This window comes from Astatotilapia calliptera, chromosome 11 (genome assembly GCF_900246225.1).
Source record: "Astatotilapia calliptera chromosome 11, fAstCal1.2, whole genome shotgun sequence".
Classification (NCBI taxonomy): Eukaryota; Metazoa; Chordata; class Actinopteri; order Cichliformes; family Cichlidae; genus Astatotilapia; species Astatotilapia calliptera.
The window spans coordinates 26,572,374-26,592,710 of NC_039312.1; the positions used below are offsets into that span (position 1 = coordinate 26,572,374).

Genomic DNA, 20,337 nt, shown 5'->3' on the forward strand with positions numbered 1-20,337 from the left:
GAGAGAGAGAGAAAGAGAGAGGGAGAGGGAGAGAGAGAGAGTTGCGCATCGCAATGGAAGCAAAACAGTAAAAGAGTGAATTCATGACGATGTTTATGTGAAGCGTTTGGATCTTCTTTTGCTGCTGGTTCGGTCAATATTGTTTGGAGAGAGATCAAACTAACAGCCTTAGAATCAGCGCATAAAGGGCGTGAACACAAAGCGCGGACCCGGATCAGCGAGCTGTCGGCTTTCACTTTCAGCCCCGACTGTGAGAAAGGCGACATCTAACTGATCCTGATCCGCGGGTCACGCCCTGTGTTTAAGTCTATGTGAAGAATCCCTGTACCTGCTCTCATTTACTGTTTGGTGGTTCTTGAAATTTTGTGAGATGTCACCAGAGATTCTGGCATTTCGGACAAAATAAATTTATATTAAAAAATCGATTCAGGATTTTAATGAATCGATTTTACGTTATCCAAGCCAGAATCGATTTTAATCGATGAATCGATTATAAAAACCCACCCCTAACATGGAGCCACACTGCTCATACACAAGCAGCAGAACTCACACGTATGTGAAGATTACGCAAGCACGCAAGTGCTATTTGTGGCTCATTTGCACTTTACTAATATATTTGCCTGATTTCAGTATTAAAACAATTGCAGTGTCAGAATGATGAAGTACCACACTCTGTGTAAATTGATTATAGAATATTCCTTAATTAGTAAATATTTTCAGAGAGAAATGAGTATGGTATTCAGTGAAATGTTGAGGAAATGTATGACTTTGAAGTTCAATGAAAAGGTCCAAGTCTTTTCTCGAAGGCCTGAAATTTGCTCCAAACTTTACCTATTTCAGGAATAGTGGAATATACTAAACAGGACAGCTAGAATACATACATTTGTTCATCTGGACGTTTCAGAATGCAACGCCCAGATGAACACAGCACTGCGAAAGACTAGCAGACAGACAGACACACAGTCAAGTAGCTGATGTTCACAACACTAAACACTTTCAGGAATTTTGACAGATAATTGAAGCTTTTGTTTCAACAATGTTACATATTAAGCAGTTATCATCAATGTTAACCTGGCCTGTGCAAGCCTTAAAGTTTAACTATTAGCAACTAGCTAAAGTAGTAGCTAGTAGTTTTAGCTGTTAAAAAAAAAACCTAACTAGGCAGCAATTTTGACCAGTTCTGCTAGTCTGTAATGTAGGGAGCGATCATTTAACAGGAGAACACAAATGTCAACATCAGTGATACTGGCTCTGCAAAACTGTAACTTGGTAAAGCAGTATAATGAGTTCAATGAAGTAATTAGCATACTAGACGTGAACATGCTACTTATGCTAACATCTTGCTCTTTCTTCAAACCAACAGCAAAAATAGACCCTGTGCACAAGAAAATGCTAATGTAGGGTTGTACATTTCTGGTAGCTTTACTTTGCGGTCAATCGCCACTGCGAAGATATACTCCAAAAATCATGTCCAAAACTCGAAACGGAAAGATCGCGTTAAGTTACAAAGAGCAGAAGGTGCGAACACTCACCACTGTTGTGTCACAAAGAATCTAATGATCAATTTTGACGTTTAAAGAGTTTAGATCGATCAGTTGTTTACATCACTCAACACAAGCAGAACTGCACTACAAAATCAGAAGACACATCGTCCACATTCGGAAACACATCTCTGTATAGTGACTGCTCTTATGATTTTTTTAGTGCAAGTTTGCATGGTTTTTTTTTTTTTTTTTACATCACATTGTGTCCTGTGTCGTGATCGCTGCAGACGATCTCCTCCGTGACGTCTCTCCTGTACAGTACAGAATCGCTGCATCGATCACTAGCAGTGTGACTCTGCGATAAACGAGGGACAGCTGTTTACAGATACTGAGAAATATAACATTTGAATCCCTTTTCTCTTTTGCTCTGAGGCGCGTTGGAAAAACATCGACAAGTTGATGAACATCATTTACAGATATATTGGGTAAATGCCCAAGACATCTATTGAAATGTAAATCGCCGCTTGATTCATTCATTTGTTTTGGACCGTAAACAAGGCGCGAATAGGACACCGGAAACAAAGCTCCCCACAGGAGTTTCCACACAGGAAGTAGCATATGCTAACGTGCACATAGTCTATACCTCTGTCACTAAAGCCAAAAGTAATTCCATTAACAAGTGTTTACAATTTTGAGTGACTGGTGAAGCTTAAGTAAAAGTGACTAAATATATAATACCTTGCCCTAAGAGACACATGAATCCATATACAGTAGCTGTTGAGATATTTTAGACTGGATCCAAGTGCTCACATTGTTAAATATATACCAGAAACAGACTCACCATCCAAATGTTCTGGATTTAAATTTAGTTCATGTAGGTAAGTGCCATGTAGCATGAAAAAGGTAAAAGAAACAATCCACATACTGTATTCTCTTAAACAAAGGGAACCATTAGTCTTTTACATAAGCACCATACATCCACAAAATATATCCACTCCATATGCAATTCCCACACCTGCACTGGATACCCATATATCTGATATTTCAACCACACTTCATCTTCCCATATTTCCTTACCTCTCAGCATAGCTTATGTAAGAGGCAGCCAGTATGATGGGGAGGGGGTGAAAAGACACTGTAACCTTCAACTGGCAAAAGACAACCATGTTTGTCCCTAAAGGATGGCTGAAAAGTGATCCTCTCAATGCATATTTCTGGTAACAAAAAATAAGCACTCTCTGGACTGCTCTGTCTCAAATTTATTCAATTGGATTCCTGCATAGAGTAAATATCTTGGGGGTGGGGGGGTTACCTGGCACATATTTATCTCTGCTACAACCTAACTCTTTGCAATGGTATGCAGGGTCACAGCAGGGAAGCTGATGCAAGTCTTGTTGCTGGCTGTTGCTGTGGGTGATGGCAGAGAACTGAAAGGAGCAGACAGACACAAAGGGCCATGATTGACTGCTTAGGCTCAAACACAGAGAACATTTTCCACAATCAGACTTGAGCAGCATGAATGCTGAACTTTTTTTCCAGATTCAGAGAAAAATTGCTGCTTTGGTGTGTTTGAACATTGTTTTTAAAAGACGTCCAAGCGATACCGGAGCGTGCCAGAACCGTAATACCATCGCGGCTCAGAACGAAGAGAGGGAATAGTACGAGATATCATTTGTGCAACAAAGCAAAAAACAGCTACCCCAAGACAACTACAGTAGGTAACTGATGTGCTTCTATAAAGAATTAATTCAGATCACATCTGTGAATCAGTGGCACACAGTTCAAAGCACATCTTCAATGCACCAGGGTGCAGGTGGGTATGGCCCAGCTTCTGTCATTCGGGAAATATTGTGGCCGGAAGCAAACAGTACAATTGAAGCGTGGTTAGAAATGATGTGAAATAAGGACAAAACATCAGCAGAAGGTATTGTGAGGCCTGGCAGTCATGACTAAGCAAATTACCTCTTTTCTGTTCTTTTAATAGTGCAGTGTTTTATATCACAGCCCTCTGATGTCCCTGAGTGATGCAGAACCACCAGTGACTATCATAAATTATATTAGCTTAAAGGGGAGGTTTGATGTTGTTCTACTGCAAAGTGAAATGTTTAATGTTAGGCACAGGTGCTTAATTAACAGACCTTAAAATCCAAATGAGAAGGAAGCCTGCTTTCAAATAAAAATCTATAGTGGATAAAACTGATAATTCACCAATAACACTGGATGGGGACATGTAACTATATTGCTGCTACTGCTGCCATATTCTATCCTCAGCTACACAATGTTTCACCTTGTAATGGAGTTATGTTAGGTTACAGGAAGCTGTGAAAATGTGCAGACTTTTATAGAAGACACAATAAAATTGTTGAAAGTTGGGAAAATATTGGGATTACAGTTAAATAACGTTTTTGTCTTCAGTCAGGACCATAGTGTTTCTTTAACGGCATAAAAGCAATCTGATCTACTCATACTGAAGCTTCTCTAAACAACAATTAAGTATATTAAGAATATTATTAAAGAATATTAAAAGTAATAATTGAAAAAATGTATTTGTGTTGGTATAAAACACAATTCAACTATTTCCTTACTTTTATACCAAAAATGCAAACATGTGTTGCTGCAAAGTATCCATAACTCGAAAGTTCGAGTTATCTTTCTCGAAATTTCAAGTTTCTTTTCTCAAAATCTGACTTATTAATTCAAAATTTTGACAAAAATAACTCAAAATTTCAAGTTAGCGCTGCCAATCAGTGAATTACGTCATTTTCTTGTTACCCGGAAGGATATGGCGCAGAGGAATGCGCACTCAAAACCGGATCGTGAGCTACCAATGGTTAGCAACAAATTGGCACTTTCCAGAGTACGTTTGCTGATAGTAACACCATGTGATTCAGCGAATAACACAAGGATTTCATCATTTGTGAAGCCATGCTGAAAACACTCAGCAATTTGTGCATTCATGACTGGCTGCAATACTGGTAGCTTAGCTGTAGCATTTATAGCTGAGGGCTTCAGCTTCCAGGTAACAAGAAAATGACGTCATTCATGTAGATTACTGATTGGCAGCTCTAACTCAAAATTTCAAGTTATTAACTCAAAATTTTGAGAAAGATAACTCGAAATTTCGAGTTATGGCTACTTTTTTTTGTGGCGGAAATGGGCTTCCAAATGAGAGAGTGTTATTGCATACATCTTGCCTCACACAAAAAGTTTGTTGACTATAATTCACATGTTAACATTAGGCAACATTTGTCTGAGCCAAATTGGCCAACATATCAACACCAAACAGTTTAAAAGCTTTTCGGTAATTAGTGTTCATGCAATGGTTGTTATTATGGAGGATAACACTCGATTGCGCCATGGAAAGAGGGCAGCACAAACACAAATACCAGCAATCCTGTTTTACCTCCTACTTCAGGATAGTTAAGCTTATACATTGTTACAAGAAATAACCGATGTGCCCGTCATGTAGACAAAATTACTAATAATGCACCATAACAAGACTGCAAATATTCAAAAGGCTTGAATATTTATCAAAAGTACCAATGTCAAGTTTAAAAATATTTGCCTACCAGAAAAATATCAATTATTTAAAAAAAAGAAATGAAAGAAATCTTAATGTAAGCTGTTTAAATTCAGCTGCATACCCCCAAGCAAATGTCTGGGGAGTCAGAAATTTTCTGGAGGCGCTGTAACAATGAGTTTCAGAGAGGAAGGGAGAGGCGTACACAGGCAGCACATCTACAGAAAAAGATCATTTTCATATTTCTTCTGCATGTAAGTTTTGATAGGTTGGTTATGAATATTTATTTGTTGTGCATGATCTTCTCGTGCAGGTGAGAAAAGTTCGAATCACTCAATCTGAGAGACAACTGCACTGCTAATCTACACATTACATGACAGCAAGTTCCCCCAGACAATTAATGATGCTGAGACGGAGATACAAACAGAGAAACATAATTAGACTCTCATCGCTGACAGTATTTACAATTTATTGCATTTTTTCCGAGTGTGATGTGTGTGATATTTATATTGTCTTTATGGCAGTGCTCTCGAGTGATATGACCCAAAAATAAACCAATTTTCAGCGACATAAGTGGGTCACCCAAATTAGAACGACAACAACATGGACAGATGCAAACACCATACCCCTCATCAGCGCATCCAAAAACACATGCCACGAGGACTTTAAATAGAAACCCACAGGCCGAAGACAAACACTAAAGTTTGTGAACCTGAGTAGAGAAAAATCTCAGCCTGAACTGTCACAGTAACTCAGTGTTCAGCTCCAATGTTCCAGAACAGAAAAGGTTAGATTTGCGGCTCTTGCATGTTCTCCAAAAGTTCACAAACAGTTCCTCTGCATTGAAGTTCTTGACTGGTTACAGGCATGAATGTGATTGACCCAGAATAAAAGTAAGACGGGACCAAGATAAGAAAATATTTTTTTTCCCCCTCAGTGAAAGAAAACCACAGCAGCGTGTTTCAGAAAACATGTCTCGATATCAGTTGCTGTGTACCGATTGCAGAAAGTTTATTTTTAAAATAAATACCACGACGTTCATTTGTTGGCTTGATGAGATTTGGCTGCATTAAAAGGGATTCATAATGTGGCTGCGACCAATGATTGTAATTTCAGACTCCTAATTTTTAGCTCACTACAACAACAATATATATATATAAACTGTAATATTATGTCACTTTAAAACTGTTTTACGTGCTTGTTCTTAATCTTCCCTATTTCCCCCCTTTAATATTTGAATCTCTTCCATATTGATCTGTATTTCTTTACCTACCATTCTGTATCTGTTATGTACTAAACATAAACAGGACATTTATAATTCGCCTCCCTCAGATGAATGAGACACACTACTGTTGTAGCACAGAGAGGCTGGCAGCTGTCTGTCACTACATGCAACAGAGTTCTGCTTCGTTTAACAACATGAGAACTGCAGCTGGAAACTCCGTGAGATGGAGAAAAAACTAAGATGGACTGTCATTGGCCAAATGACAGAGTTTGGATTGATTTTTTGGCAGCATTAGATTTACATCCATTGTTTAGACCAGCGGTCCCCAAGAGTCGTTTGGTACCAGGCCGCGAGAGTTGAGACTCGGGAGCGAAATGTATGGTTTTTAGGAGTTTTATTGTTTTGTTTTTTTTAAATCATTAACTCTGTTTCTCTGGGTCTTTGTTTGCAATGTTTGGAATCTCCTCAAAGCCATCCCAAAGATGATCACTTTATTCTCTTCAAACACTGAGAAGGATTCAATCTCTTCTGTCCCCCATGAATATAACTGATAACATTACACTCCTTCATACAAACACACTTCTTTCCTTGCGACCTCTCCTGAGCACCCTTGCTCCATTTCCTCGTTTCCTTTTGCTGATGACCACATGAGCACGCGTCTTTCTTCACTGCTGGCTCGCTCTCTGTTTCAGCTCAGCCCTGCGGGCAATTTTCACACAAGGCTGATTGAATTCATTCCTATTCCCCTCCACTTTTTCTCCTTTCACTGTTCTGTGCTCTTGATAAGGAAAAGGGATGAAGCAACAAAGTCTCATCACCACACACACACACTGCATATAAATGGACACTGACAAATGAAACCCACTGCACAGAGATGGCTGGAAGAAGGCATGCAGCATGAATCCAAGCAGTGGTGAAATTCAGGCCGAGCTGACATTCAAAAACATGCATACTTATATAGGTGTGCTTAGGAAGCGGGGAAATTCAAGGCATGTTTAATGAGCATGTCCAGTATGTGAACCCATGGAGAGATTCCCAGTTTAAGGAAGTTTTTTCAGGATAATGATTTATCAAACACAAAAACATCTGTTATATTTAGAGTCTATTTAAAAAACTATTGTAGTGAACCAAGCACATTTTAAATACAGGCTGAAGACTGTTTATGGTTGTGGTAGCAAAAGTTGTGATTGTATCAGGACAACACACATTGAAAGTTACAGTCAGAAAAAAGATTAGCTTTTGGTGCACAAAGTCCACCATCGGGCAATAATGTTTCCTGATAGCTGCTGGAGTAGTTGCCACTGCTCTCAGAGCCATGTGGACTGCCAGAAGTGTGTGTTGGTGAATGATGAAAGAGTGGGGCAGTAGCAGCCAGACCCGATTGAACAAGACATTTAACGTGAAAACTGCTTCCATAAAAAAGACCAACCACAAGCCTTCTGGGGCTCCAAGAAAACACACACACATAAACAATGCATTCCACTAGGTCAAAACAACAGGAGGTTATTAATGGTCAGGTGTTTCTCCAGCTCTGCTCCAAGCATTTCTCCAGCAAACTGTGTCCCGCAAGGAGCCATAATCATCACGCAGTTCCTGGCAATCATTTACAGCAGCACCAGCGGCCGAATGTCCTCTGGTCAAACTTGATGCACAATCTCGTAATAGTCCGCAACAGTGTATCTCAACTGATTTAAGTCTCTGCGGCAGTGACAGACCTTCAATCTATTGGTTTTATCATTCGAATGGAACTGCATACTCCTAAGAGAAGCTCCTAATGGGAGAACCAAAGGGTGACTCAGAGGATCAGAGATGGCTATCCATCTTGTTTTCCGGGAACTTTCACAGAGAGCACGCAGCCGAGTCATGTGATGGATAGCGGCACCAGAGTAAAGGGTATTGATACAGTATGTTTGTCAGGAAACGGAGGCCGTGTACTCGATCTCGTAAGAGAGACTGCGTACAGTGAACAGTCAGGCAATCCAAATGTGAAGAAAAGAAAGTAGGAAAAGGATTGGAGTCATTCAAACAAAACAGATTAAGGAAACTCGTGACATAGACTGAGGTTAAAAAGGGAAGATTAAATGACGCAAAGATAGCAGGAAGGTGTCTCTTCTACAGATTTGCTTCACCTAAGCTCCTTAGCAGCCATGTCCTTCTGTGACAAGGTGAGACAAAAGCAAACTTTATGAGGAATACACTCATATTCGAAATGTCATTCTCTGTGCCGTATATAGAACATTTCCATGGACCAGTGGATAAAGCAGAAGAATATTTTCTGCATGGCATTAATGGCAGGCAAATGTGGAATAATGGATTCAACAATATATTCTGCTCCAGTAATGTATTCATATTTCACTCATCCAGCAGAGCTGGACAATTTTATGCTGCTCTCCCCTCAGCTCGCTTGGCCTGCAAATCAATGTCCATTAAAGCGACAGAGTGTTCATATGTCACTGGATCCTTTCACATTAATTCTGCTGCCACGAAGATTTCCGCCTTTTCCACTGCACGAAAAACACTACAACTGCAGTGTATGTCATGTGCGTGCTCTCCAGGGCTGCTACAGGCAGATGCTCATTATGACAACACCTTTACCTCCAGTGATTTCACACTGTACTGATAATGAATCGGCCCATTTGTGCAGCGTGGCTGTCGCAGGCTATTTTTAAACCTTTATTTATTCAACCAAGGCTTACAGAGCATTCATACGTTTTTTTTCCTGACATGGCCGAGCTTCACACTCGTGCAGTTTCACAGCTTCACACCTGGATGCTGTCCATCGTAACCTCAGGCCTTTATACAGAGCCACTGAACAGCTTCACTGGAGCGACTGGAGCTTTTACAAGGACACAGCTCTTGTACTTTTTCAGCAATGGGAAAAAATTTCCATTCAACTTTGCCTTCTAAATTTAATCAAATTGCTCAGGCTTGGCTCTTTAACCTCTAAGCAACACTTCAATACTACAATGACAAAGCAAAAAAAGCACATTCTTAGAGGCTGATTAAATTTAAAATTCAGGTTAAATCCCCCCGAGAATCCAGTGAAACATTGAAAAGCTAAAGAAAAGCCTCCAGAAGTTCCAATTTATTTATATCTAATTATAATTATCATTTAATATGAGTTGATGGCTTGCAGTGTTTCTGTGATGTAGTTAACAGGTTACCGGAAAGCCACACAAACCATTTCAAAGCTTTTGTTTGCACATGTTATAGGTATTATATTAAAAATACACAGAAACTGAAAAAACAGTTTAATATTATCATTTAGGAAGGATTTACTGGACATCAGCATCTAGCCTCGGGAGCTACAGCAGTGTGCAGTTTATAAGCCTGAACCTGGCACTGCAATATTGCCTTACAATCAAGAAACGCATCATGTAGGGCAAGTACGATGCACTGGGAGATAACAGGAGGTGCATTTCTGCTTCTTTAGTAAAGAGTAACTGGCTCTCCACTAGAGATGGACCGATCCGATATTACGTATCGGTATCGGTCCGATACTGACCTAAATTACTGGATTGGATATCGGAGAAAAATAAAAAATGTAATCCGATCCATTAAATATCACGAAAGCACCTCACAAAACTTGCAACACGCCGTAACTCACCTCAGAACGTTAGCACGTCGGAGCAGTATGCATCACGTGATAGAGCGGCTGTGGCATGCGGGACCTGTGGTGGTCTGGATAGCATGTGGAGCTTCGCTAGCAACCCGGCATTTCATCTCTGACAAAGTTATTCCCGAGAGAAGTAAAGCAAGTGTGTAAGTCCATCTCTGAATGTTTGTAAAGCATTCCTGCGTTAAGCTTAACTAGCGACTGCCTCTCGCTCTCCGGCTGCTACTTCAATCATGAAACTGCTAATGATCAGCTGATCGGCTTTTCTGTCGCGAGTCCGTGTCTCTTGTTTGTTTTTGGCCCACTTTGCACCAGAAAGAGGAAACCAGCGGCTGAACAACAGCAGCACGTTTAAGCTTGATAAGCTGTTGTTAGATTTTATTTAATATTACTTTCTACTCCAGGATCTTTTTCTACATAGCTGACGGCTGGTAACTGTGCAGGGGCGCATCTAGCAAAGTTTAGCCAGGGGGGCCGATAGGGCATTAACAGGGAAAAGGGGGCACAAAGACATACTTTTCTTTCTTATTCTCATTTAAAATGTCTAGCTTTTAATTATTTAATATTTATCTGAATCTTACACCCAAAGTTTTAATCTGATGTAAAATGTATAGAAGTCCATTATTGTATATAGTAACTGTTAAGTCTAATATACCCTAGTAAGCTATAGTGCTTTTTCCTTTGGGAAGGTACCATCTGTGCAGTCTGCAATTTTGTTGAAGAAAGATGTTGAATCTATTTAATATTTCTTGAAAAATAATTGATTTCTGTGCATTTTTTTTTTCACACTGCATCAAATTAAGGTTGATTACGTCGATTAAGCATCATGAGGTGGAGCGTGAGGGGTGGTTCCCTATTTTTTATTTATTTATTTTTGTTGTTGCTGGGAGTTGGAACCCTATTAGTTAGGTTGCTTAATATTTACGCTAAGTACTCTTTAAAATACCAGAATAGGGAGGATGGTGCAGGTTTGAGTTTATTAGATTGATCAGTATTGCTGAACTATGAAATATTTTTTTTGCATACAGGTATAACAGAATAGCTTTAGTGTAGTTGTTGTTTTAAACTTGAGTATGAACTTATACAAAATGCAGCAAGATATTTAAAAAACAGTTTTGTTGATTAAAAAACACTATATCGGATTCATATCGGTATCGGCAGATATCCAAATTTATGATATCGGTATCGGTATCGGACATAAAAAAGTGGTATCGTGCCATCTCTACTCTCCACACTTTCAGCATCTGTGACCGGCAGATTAGTCAGTCTAGTAAATTCACAGATGAATTTGACATGAAGCCTTCATTAAAACTCACATTACCGTAATATGATACTAATTAATTTTATGCTCAATGCAGCTTACATGCCATACATTTTACATCTGCTACTTCTTCAAACCCTCATTCTCATATGCAAGTGAGGTTGCTTTACATTTTTTTGTGTCTATAGCTCAGAAATATCTACATGTCTACAAACTAAACAGCTCCAGTTCAAAATGAATTTGAATGTGATCGTTTAAAGCTGGAAATGACTAAATGTGATGCATTTTTTTTAAAAGATCTCATTTTTTAGAATTTGATGAAAGATTATTCGGTTGTCAAAATAAGGCCTTGATTACCATGAGGTGCAGACAAGTTGGACATGTGCTGACATCCAGTGAAAAATATGTATAAACCAATTAGGTCCAACATAAAACTGGTGAGGATGAGTACATATTTAAACCCTTACCTATATATCTTACACAGACAGTTTTTTCCCATTCCAAACAACAGAAAAGCCCAAAACATGAAAATGCTGAAATGGCCCAAGATAATTTTATGCTTGCACAGCGGTGACACATAAATACACCTAAACACACTGATGTGCACAAATGCTGTCACCCTCAGTGGCAGCCGGTTCATCATTCAAACTGCAGGCCTGGTGTGAGATAAAGGAAGCAGCAGATCTCACTAGAGTAGAGGGATAACAGACATCTATTAATCTTACCTCCTCCCCTGTCAAGTAGTACGCCGACAGCAACCCGCCGACGTAACGGATGTTCACCTCAAACAGTGATGCCTCGCCGTTCTGTTGAACCAAGAGAGAGAGATCAAATTGTCAAATGTCATATTTAAGTCCTCAGTCGGGGGTAAAGTGGCTGTACGGGGAAAAAAAAAAACAAAACAAAAAAAAACACACTAAAGACACCATGAACTGTTTTTTACTCCACTCATGGTTTTACTTCATTCAATAACTGAGCTATGTGGTAGGTTTATTGCTCTCTGAGATGTCTTTGGAGTAGTGTAGTCAGATGGGAAGATAAATATTTTAATATTTCACACAGCATAAAGTCTCTGGGTCATGTAAATATTTATTATGTTCACGTGTGCAGATCAGCATTTCTTGGTTGTTTAATAGATTTTCAGATTCTTTAATGCATGAAGATGTTTACTGGAGAGTCTGAGGTTTTCCTGAGTGGTGTACTAAGAAGTGAGATTAATGGGTTAATTAGCTAGACTGCATTATACTAAACTGTACACCACATTGTCACTGGAATGTGCACATATTTATACTTGATTCTAACCTGGTGCTAAGTTTCTTAAACACCAGCTACTAGAACACTGTCATTTTCATCTGCCAACAAACTAAAGTGATTTCCACAACTACTTCATTAGGTTAGGGGACTTTTAATGTATGCACTTTAAAGTTTCAGAGCTCTAATGTGTAGCGGTCACATTAGAACGAACAGCAGCACTGAGAGCGCGCTCAGTGTTAAAACAATCGGCTTAATTAAAATGCTTGTTTTTACTGCTCTGTGTACTAAATTCCAAGGTTAACAGTTTCTGCAGCATCGGTCTCTGGTCCTTCTTGCAACAGTTTGGCACTTTACAGTTCTATTTTTAATTTCCTTTTTACATTTTTATCACAATTTCATTATCACCACTTGACGACGTCTCTGAAAAGAGTAGGCGGCACTCAATTTGTGCAGAAGCAGAGTCATGTGATCTTACAGAACCTGAAGCAAAAAGCCCGACTTGACAGAAAAAGTTGATAACCACCATTGTGATACTTATTTTACTTATTACTTACTTATTTTACGTTTTTTTTTCCAAGCCAGCTAATGCAACAAAAGTGTGGCTAAGTTGAACTTCCCCTCTGGTATACTCACACAACTGCCAGTTTAAGAAGAAAAAAAATAAATGTAAAGATGGCATAACCAGGAGCATAACTTAATTTCTTGAGACTTCTATTTACAAGGACCATAGATAATCACAATAAATTACAACTGTGGTTATATCTCAGGAGAAAAAAGCAATTTCTAATAAGCAATGCCGTTGCATGGTGTTATTCTGAGTGAGTGCATAAGAGGAGTCATACTGGATTAACACAAGGCAAATTGGGTTGTGACCATGGCCACTTCATCTGAATTCAACAGCCGTGGTTCATCTTTAAAAGTCTTTGTACTCGGTGACCAATAAACAATGAATTAAATAATAATTAAATAAATAAATAAATTGTTTTTGTTCCCACAAAAAAAGAGGCAGATGTCACTATGCAAACCGAATGCTTTGTGTTTTTGTTTTGTTGCTGTTGCCATTTTCAAGCATCGACCTGATGCATTAGGTAGTAGCTTACTGTAATAATAAATATTTAAATGCTTGTTGGATAAAAGGGAGGCTAATGGCTGAGAGGATTAAAGTACACAGACTACACTGTGCTTAGAAGCAAACACACGCTGGATTATCATTGTTACTCTAACATAAAAATAAAATGTAAATGTATGTCACTAAACTCTAACGGACCTAAACCATACTAACCAATAATACACGTGAACTTTAATCAACATATCCACTAACCTGGGACTGCATTACCATGCAACCCTGCAACCACTAAACAGAGTCAATCTGGACACAACAACAGCAAAAACACAAAAATTCTTCCAGAAGTAAGTCTTGTCACTCAGCAGCCATCTTGGCAACATCTCCAAACATCCATCTGAATGATGACTCACTAAACTTTACCCACAAGAACACTGAACAAATTAGCATGGCTAAGTTTTGGTATAGACCATAGTTGTCAAACTCTGGCCCGCTGGCCAAATTTGGCCCACAGCCTAATTATATTTGGCCTGCGAAGCCATACCAAATTACTATTAGAGCTGGCCTACTGGTATTATACAGCTAATATATATATTGTTTAGTATTAAGCTTTGCTTGTTCCATATTCAGTTTTTCAGCAAAACTTGTTTGAGTCCATAAGAAAAGATTCATTCTTATATCTAGAGGAAGATTTTTTTTCCAATAAATATTAACGTTAGCCCGCGACTTTGTTCCAGTTTTGAATTTTGGCCCACTGTGTATTTGAGTTTGACACCCCTGGTATAGACATAGTGAGTCAAAAAAAGCAATACTTACATGTACGCATGTTAGCTATGATAACGAGCACTTGCCACCTCATAGTTGAAACTGTCATGAACCTCCACTATGGATATCTATTAAATTCTAATAAAATAATTGTCTCACGCGCTCGAGCTTTCATGTTGTCCACCCCTATACAGTCTAGTACCAAATCTCTCTGAATGGCTGAAGCCCTACAGGCATTAATTTGACAAAAACAACACTGAAATAACAAAACATTTGAGACAGCTCAATTCTACAGTTTTAGAAAATAAAAGTATAAAAAAGAAAAAAAATTCCACTTCAAAGCGACTCGAAGTGTTATTATTTACATAAAGGCAGTTTTACAGTCAATCCCCATGGAAACAGCAAAAGTGGTTGCTAAGCGATGATGTGACAAAACTGCAAAACCTCTTTTGACTGATTGGTTAGCCTTCGTATTCCTCATTAGTGGAATTAATTGTATTCATAACATTTTGACAGCAACAAACAGAGATGATAAATCAATAAAAATAGTGGGAAGCATTAATATGAACGCACACTTAGAACCTTAAACAACACTAGATTAAGTGTTTGTTCTCGTGCTTGCAATTCAAGTAATGCACAAACACTTTTAAAATAATTCAAAAATCTACCCAAGTCATTTCCACATACAGGTTATCTCTGTGCTTATAAGGAAAGCTCTTGAACTACAAAGCTCCCTGTGCTCTTTCTTCCTCTCTCTCGGTTGTAATGGAGTTTTTCTCTCCAAAGAAATCAACGACTAGAGCCAGGGCAGACTCAAAAAGTCAGGCTAGAAAGTCAAAGCCATGTAATCGTGTTCCCCGGTGTTTTGTTTCCTCTTTTGTCTGAGAGACTCTTGCAACCGCAAGGCAGTATTGATTAGTAGGGAGCAAGTTTGGTTCAAGCTGGATTTTATTCAAGAACCTCTGCTGTAATATTTTGCCATCAGTTTCTCCTCTTACATTGTTTTTTGGTCACTTAGAGTCTCAAAAATTTTTGGACCAAGTCTACAGATTACTGTACAGATATTTATCCTGTGATGTTTCAACTGCTAGGAGAACCGTTCCAGAAAGAGAAACGGCGAGTGTATTTTGGCTCTTTTGTCATCCAGATGTGGAAACGTACAGCGGGATGACTTCAGAGTATGGAGCAGAGTGTGCAGTTCCGATCCCTTTGTAATTTTCCTCAGCTTTCATTAGCAGCCTTGTTCTGATTTTCTGTGGAAAAGTAACATCTTAAGAGTATCGCAAACAGACAAAGCAAACAAAACTGTACTTTCTGTTCAACAGTCCTCACTCTACACTACTGTTTGCTTTTAATATACTCTGGGCGTTTTTCAATTTTCTCCGTAGGAGTAGAGACACAAATGAATGTCTTGATCTATATCCAGCTTTATCTACTGCTGGGCAGTTTTATCACACAATACAATAAAACATGTGTTTGTTTGCAATTTTACTTTTCTCCTTTCTTTTTTTTTAGAAAAATAAATACTGACAAGAGGACTTGTTGCTATGTTGCAATTTCAAGATGAAATATGCACGTTATATTTTCTTTTCTAAGTATGAAATAAGAGGTACTGCTCAGTATGTCACTATAATTACTGCCTCTTGTGCCAGCTGAAGGTTAAAGCAGAATGGTACTCATTGACTTGGAGACCCATTGAGAAGGAAATTGCTAGCTCGAGCGTGGTTGATAAGGAAACTGCAATTTGGTGGCAGAAAGGGCAATTTGCTAGAATTGAGTTAAGGAGTCAGTGGCATCTGTACTATGCTTTTATTTATCTCTATATGCATCTCTTTAAAAATGCATATTTTTAATCCTGTTTATATCGTACTTCACATAAATACATAATATTTATAACCACCGTGTTTATTTGACACGTCAACAAAATATTCCATCCATCCATCAATTCTCTTCAGAGTCCAGATTCAAATACATGCACATGCACAAACATGAAAATGTTATGAAGATTCTAATGGAACCTTCAGGGACCATGTAAAACACAGATGTAACCTGGATTGGATGTTGAAAATTGCTACTGTGAGCCATTTGAACCCAGTTCCTCAACCCCTTGCAACATTGGGTTTAAAAATTTCAAGGTCACAGTCAGTGTCCATTTACATTTACAAACAATATAGAGGTCTTTACAGGCAACGGAAGTACATTTTGCAAAAATACTGTACAGTTTTTGTTTGTTTTATTTGATAAGTTCCCTTTTTAAAAACTCTACGATTCTGATTCTACAACAGCATGACGCTGGCTCCGTTTGAAAACTCTGCACACTGGTGACATTTTCTGAGACAAAGCACCAGTGCCTCTGGCAGGACAACTGAGCTATCTTGCCAACCCTGAAATGAGTGGCCCATTCAGTAATGACACTACAATGGCAGTGATTAGGAATGGAGTGTCTATTTATCACTAGTGATTGTAGCTCTGAGCAAGACCGGCAGAAGGTACAGTGAGAGAGGACATACAGTGCTGACAAAGGTTTTGCCAGTCAGACTTTAAGTCCTAGAAGACTCAATAAATCAGTCAGGAAGCCATTCATACCAATTTGAAAATATACCTAACGCACATTTACATAAAATAAAAAAACAAACAAAAGAAAAACAAGCCCCTAGGCAATCTTTCTACTCAATTGGCTTGTTGATTTCTGCATTTGAATCTGATTTATTTTTCAGGAACAGCTACTTGCAAGCCCTGCGTCTTACTGCAAACGGGGCAACCTAACCTTCAAACGTGCCTCAACGTTAAATGAACTTAAAAGGCAAACCCTAAGGCTCTGAGAACGTAAACTAAATAGTAAAACTCACACTGACAAAGCAATTCAATCATCACGGTCTAAGTAAGACAAGAAGAAAGAAGATTAAAAACTGTGTCCTCTGAAAGGTTGCTTGTATATGACTCAATCTCAAATTTCCACATTAATGTACAAACGGGTGGAGGTACAGCTGACTGGATCTGATTGTGAGGCTGACTTTCAAACGGGTTTAACATCAAGACACGAATTTCTTTGAAGTAAACCAAATCTGCGTATTATGTTCACTGGGGCATAAGGCCTGAAAATTTGGCTTTTTACAAGATTTACAAAGTAATTTGTCCACCGGAGAAGCCGAATGCTTTTCTTTTATTTATTATCAAAGTTAGATTCCACATTAAAGCATAAAATTATTAGCTTTCACAAGCTATTAAGGCTCTGCGTTTGGCTGTTAACTGGACAAACACACCAGCTAATGTGGGGAAACTGAATTATTGAAATATCCCTGTTTCTTTGCACAATTCTAATGAACTTCACACTAAACAAAGACCAAAGTCCTCTAATTTCTGTGTCTGTGATTAAATCAGTTGTTCAATATTTATGCTAAAACAAAGTTGGCTGAATTGTGTGAATGTGTTTTAGGCTTTGAAAATGGGATTAGGAATTAGTGTTATATTATTACGTGTTAATGATTATCTTTCCTCCCTCCACTTTCCCCTCATCCCAAATGATGGAGGCAAATGTCCTCCCTTCCTGCTATGTTTGCTCAAAGAGAATTATTTAGTTTTTCGTTATATTTTCCAGTTCAGATTACTTATCTCAATGAAGCAGTAGATGAATCCTAATAAAAGAAGAAGGGATTCTCAAATCTAACCCAAAAGAAGTATCTTTAATGACTAAAACACTAAAAGCAATGTCATAAAGCTCAATTTACATGCGCTGCTTATCCTGGAGGTACGTTTATATACGATGCAGCAAGCATTAAAGCTGCCCCGCAAGCACAACCAGAAAATCTGGATAAGTGGATGACACCTGTTTTTATTTTTTCCCCCGCCTTGTCTCTCTTCATGGTGCTCAAGTTGAGGGTCTAATTAGGAGTCAACACAAGGCTGTCAGAGAAAAACACAGAAGTTTTCATCACCATTGCCATCAAGTTAAAAAGCTTGTCTGCATTTTCTCTGTTAGTTCTTCTCAACCTGCCGCAGTGAAAAGTAAGCGACTTTCTGAAGAATGCTCATCAGTGAAAACAAATGTGCAGCTTTAAAGTACCATTAACGCACTGCTTCTTCACACCAAATCTAATATATACAGTTGATGTTCATGATATAAACCAATTAGCCACAAAATATAAATCACTGACAGATTAAGTAAATAACACAGATCATCAGGAGTTACGCGAGTACCCCTCATACAGCCAAAATAGCGCATTACCATGCAATGTTTTTTAAGGAACCTCAGTGTTATTGATGCATAATTTGTCACCTGCCATCCAAAATCTGGCAACTATAAAGCTATAAAGTAGCAGTTACTCAAATGGACACTTGTTGTGTTCCCTAAATGGGATGCTCAGGTTTTCTAGTATTTTTTTTTCAAGCCTGCTTTTTGCTAAAATAATATACTTAAAGATGTCTGTTGCTAAACTAGCTAGTTAGTCAGCCATCGTGTGCAAATGTGGTTATAATCCGGCTACTCAGGACTTAAAAAGTAGTACACAAACCAGGGGAGACCCCACAGTGCCATCATTCATTAGGTATTATCCACCTAAAATGTTTTGCAGTACAACTAACCATTCCCCCAACATCTGTCAACATTTCTATCCATGTCCAGCCATGTTGTGGCTGTATTAGCGATGTGCAGGGTGTAGGTGGTTTTAATTATGTGGATGATCTGTGTGTGCTCCTCTTTCTCCTTACCTTGTGGCAGAGAATAGAGAATGAAAGCTCATTTAAATAAGCAACTGCTTTTACCAACGCTGTAACTATTTAAAATGTGTACTACTGGGAGAAAAACTAATTATACTAGCTAATGTAATTTTTATGGAGGAGGAGCCTCGACAGGAAAAGAAAATAAGGAACAGAATGACTCATTGGGGTACATTACATTGGGGTACATACAATGCAGTGTTGCTGGTGGTGCTCTCTCCTTCTGTATTGATGTGTATTCAACAGTCAAAGGAAAGATTTCTGTCCTACTCAGCCCAGATTTGCTTGGGACACGAGCCTGATTGGCATGGCCACTGTGCTGCTGTGTGCCAAGGAGCTGACTAGACTATTGCCCAGTTGTGTCCTGCTCAAATGTTAATGTAATAATTTACTGCTAATAAAGAGGCATCATTGTCACTGGGCAAATGTCTGTTAGCATTACTGCCATCCAGATTCTGACTGACTGCTACATGCTAACGCCAAATCGGGCTGATGTGACAGACAAAATGACCTGATAAGCCAAGGATGGAAAGAGACGACTGCCTCTCCTACCAAAGCTGGTGATTCACACATGCTGGCTGGGATTGAATTTAACATTGCTAATTAAAATACAGATACAGAAATCATCAATTTTCACTCTAATCTCCCTGGCTCTCACATACTGTTAAAGCTGCTGCCTCTGCTGCTCCTCTCCAACTTGCTGCTTTCAGGACATCGAGATGCGCCTGCGTTTTCTATTTCTTTTCTTTTAAAATATTGTGCAGTAATTATAGTCTTGATCAGTGTCCAAGTTGTGAGAGCAGTCTACAACATTAGCGTTAATGACCCTACCCGCAACCCTGTGGAGCATGCTAAACAGCTTTCTCTGACATAAAGGGAGCTCTGAAATTCAAGCCAAAATAGCGACTTCACAAAAAAATGAGCCCACTCAGCGCAACACTCAGGTGGGTGAAATCAGCATAATAATAAAGTTAATTGTATAATATTGCTCACAAATATTGGCTTTTTTCACATAACTATTCCTAAAAGAGGCTTACATAATGAATTCAGTGATTTTTTTTTTTTTAACATTACAGTAGACGAGTACATTTCAAGAGCCCATTTCAAGAGGACCTTCCCATTTCTTACTGTTTAGTGATCCCACACTAATCAAAGTTACAAAACTATTCAGGCACAAGAACAGTTTTTCTTTTATTCTGGAAGCTTTTTTTTTTTACATCGCAATAGTTTGAAATGAAAGAAGCCTTTATCAGTTTTTGAAACCAAATTTTAACTGACAGATATTAGCCAGTAACGGTCATCAGCTGTGATACGTCAACTTTTTGCCCTCTTGTTACTAGAATAGAATAGAATAATCCTTTACTAGGGCTGTGCGATATGACCAAAATCTCATATCCCGATATTAAGACATCTATCGTCCGATAACGATATAA

The 20,337-nt window shown here is 38.6% G+C and overlaps 1 protein-coding gene across 2 annotated transcripts in view; it reads right to left on the reverse strand.

Annotated features, from left to right (window-relative positions):
- The window catches only part of LOC113031368 (mannosyl-oligosaccharide 1,2-alpha-mannosidase IA), a 193,064-nt gene that overhangs the window by 52,930 nt on the left and 119,797 nt on the right, over positions 1-20,337 (reverse strand). For both annotated transcript variants that reach the window (XM_026183375.1, XM_026183376.1), the window contains exon 4: positions 11,832-11,912. In XM_026183375.1, coding sequence (XP_026039160.1) covers positions 11,832-11,912 — 81 coding nt within the window. The remainder of the gene's footprint in view (positions 1-11,831; positions 11,913-20,337) is intronic.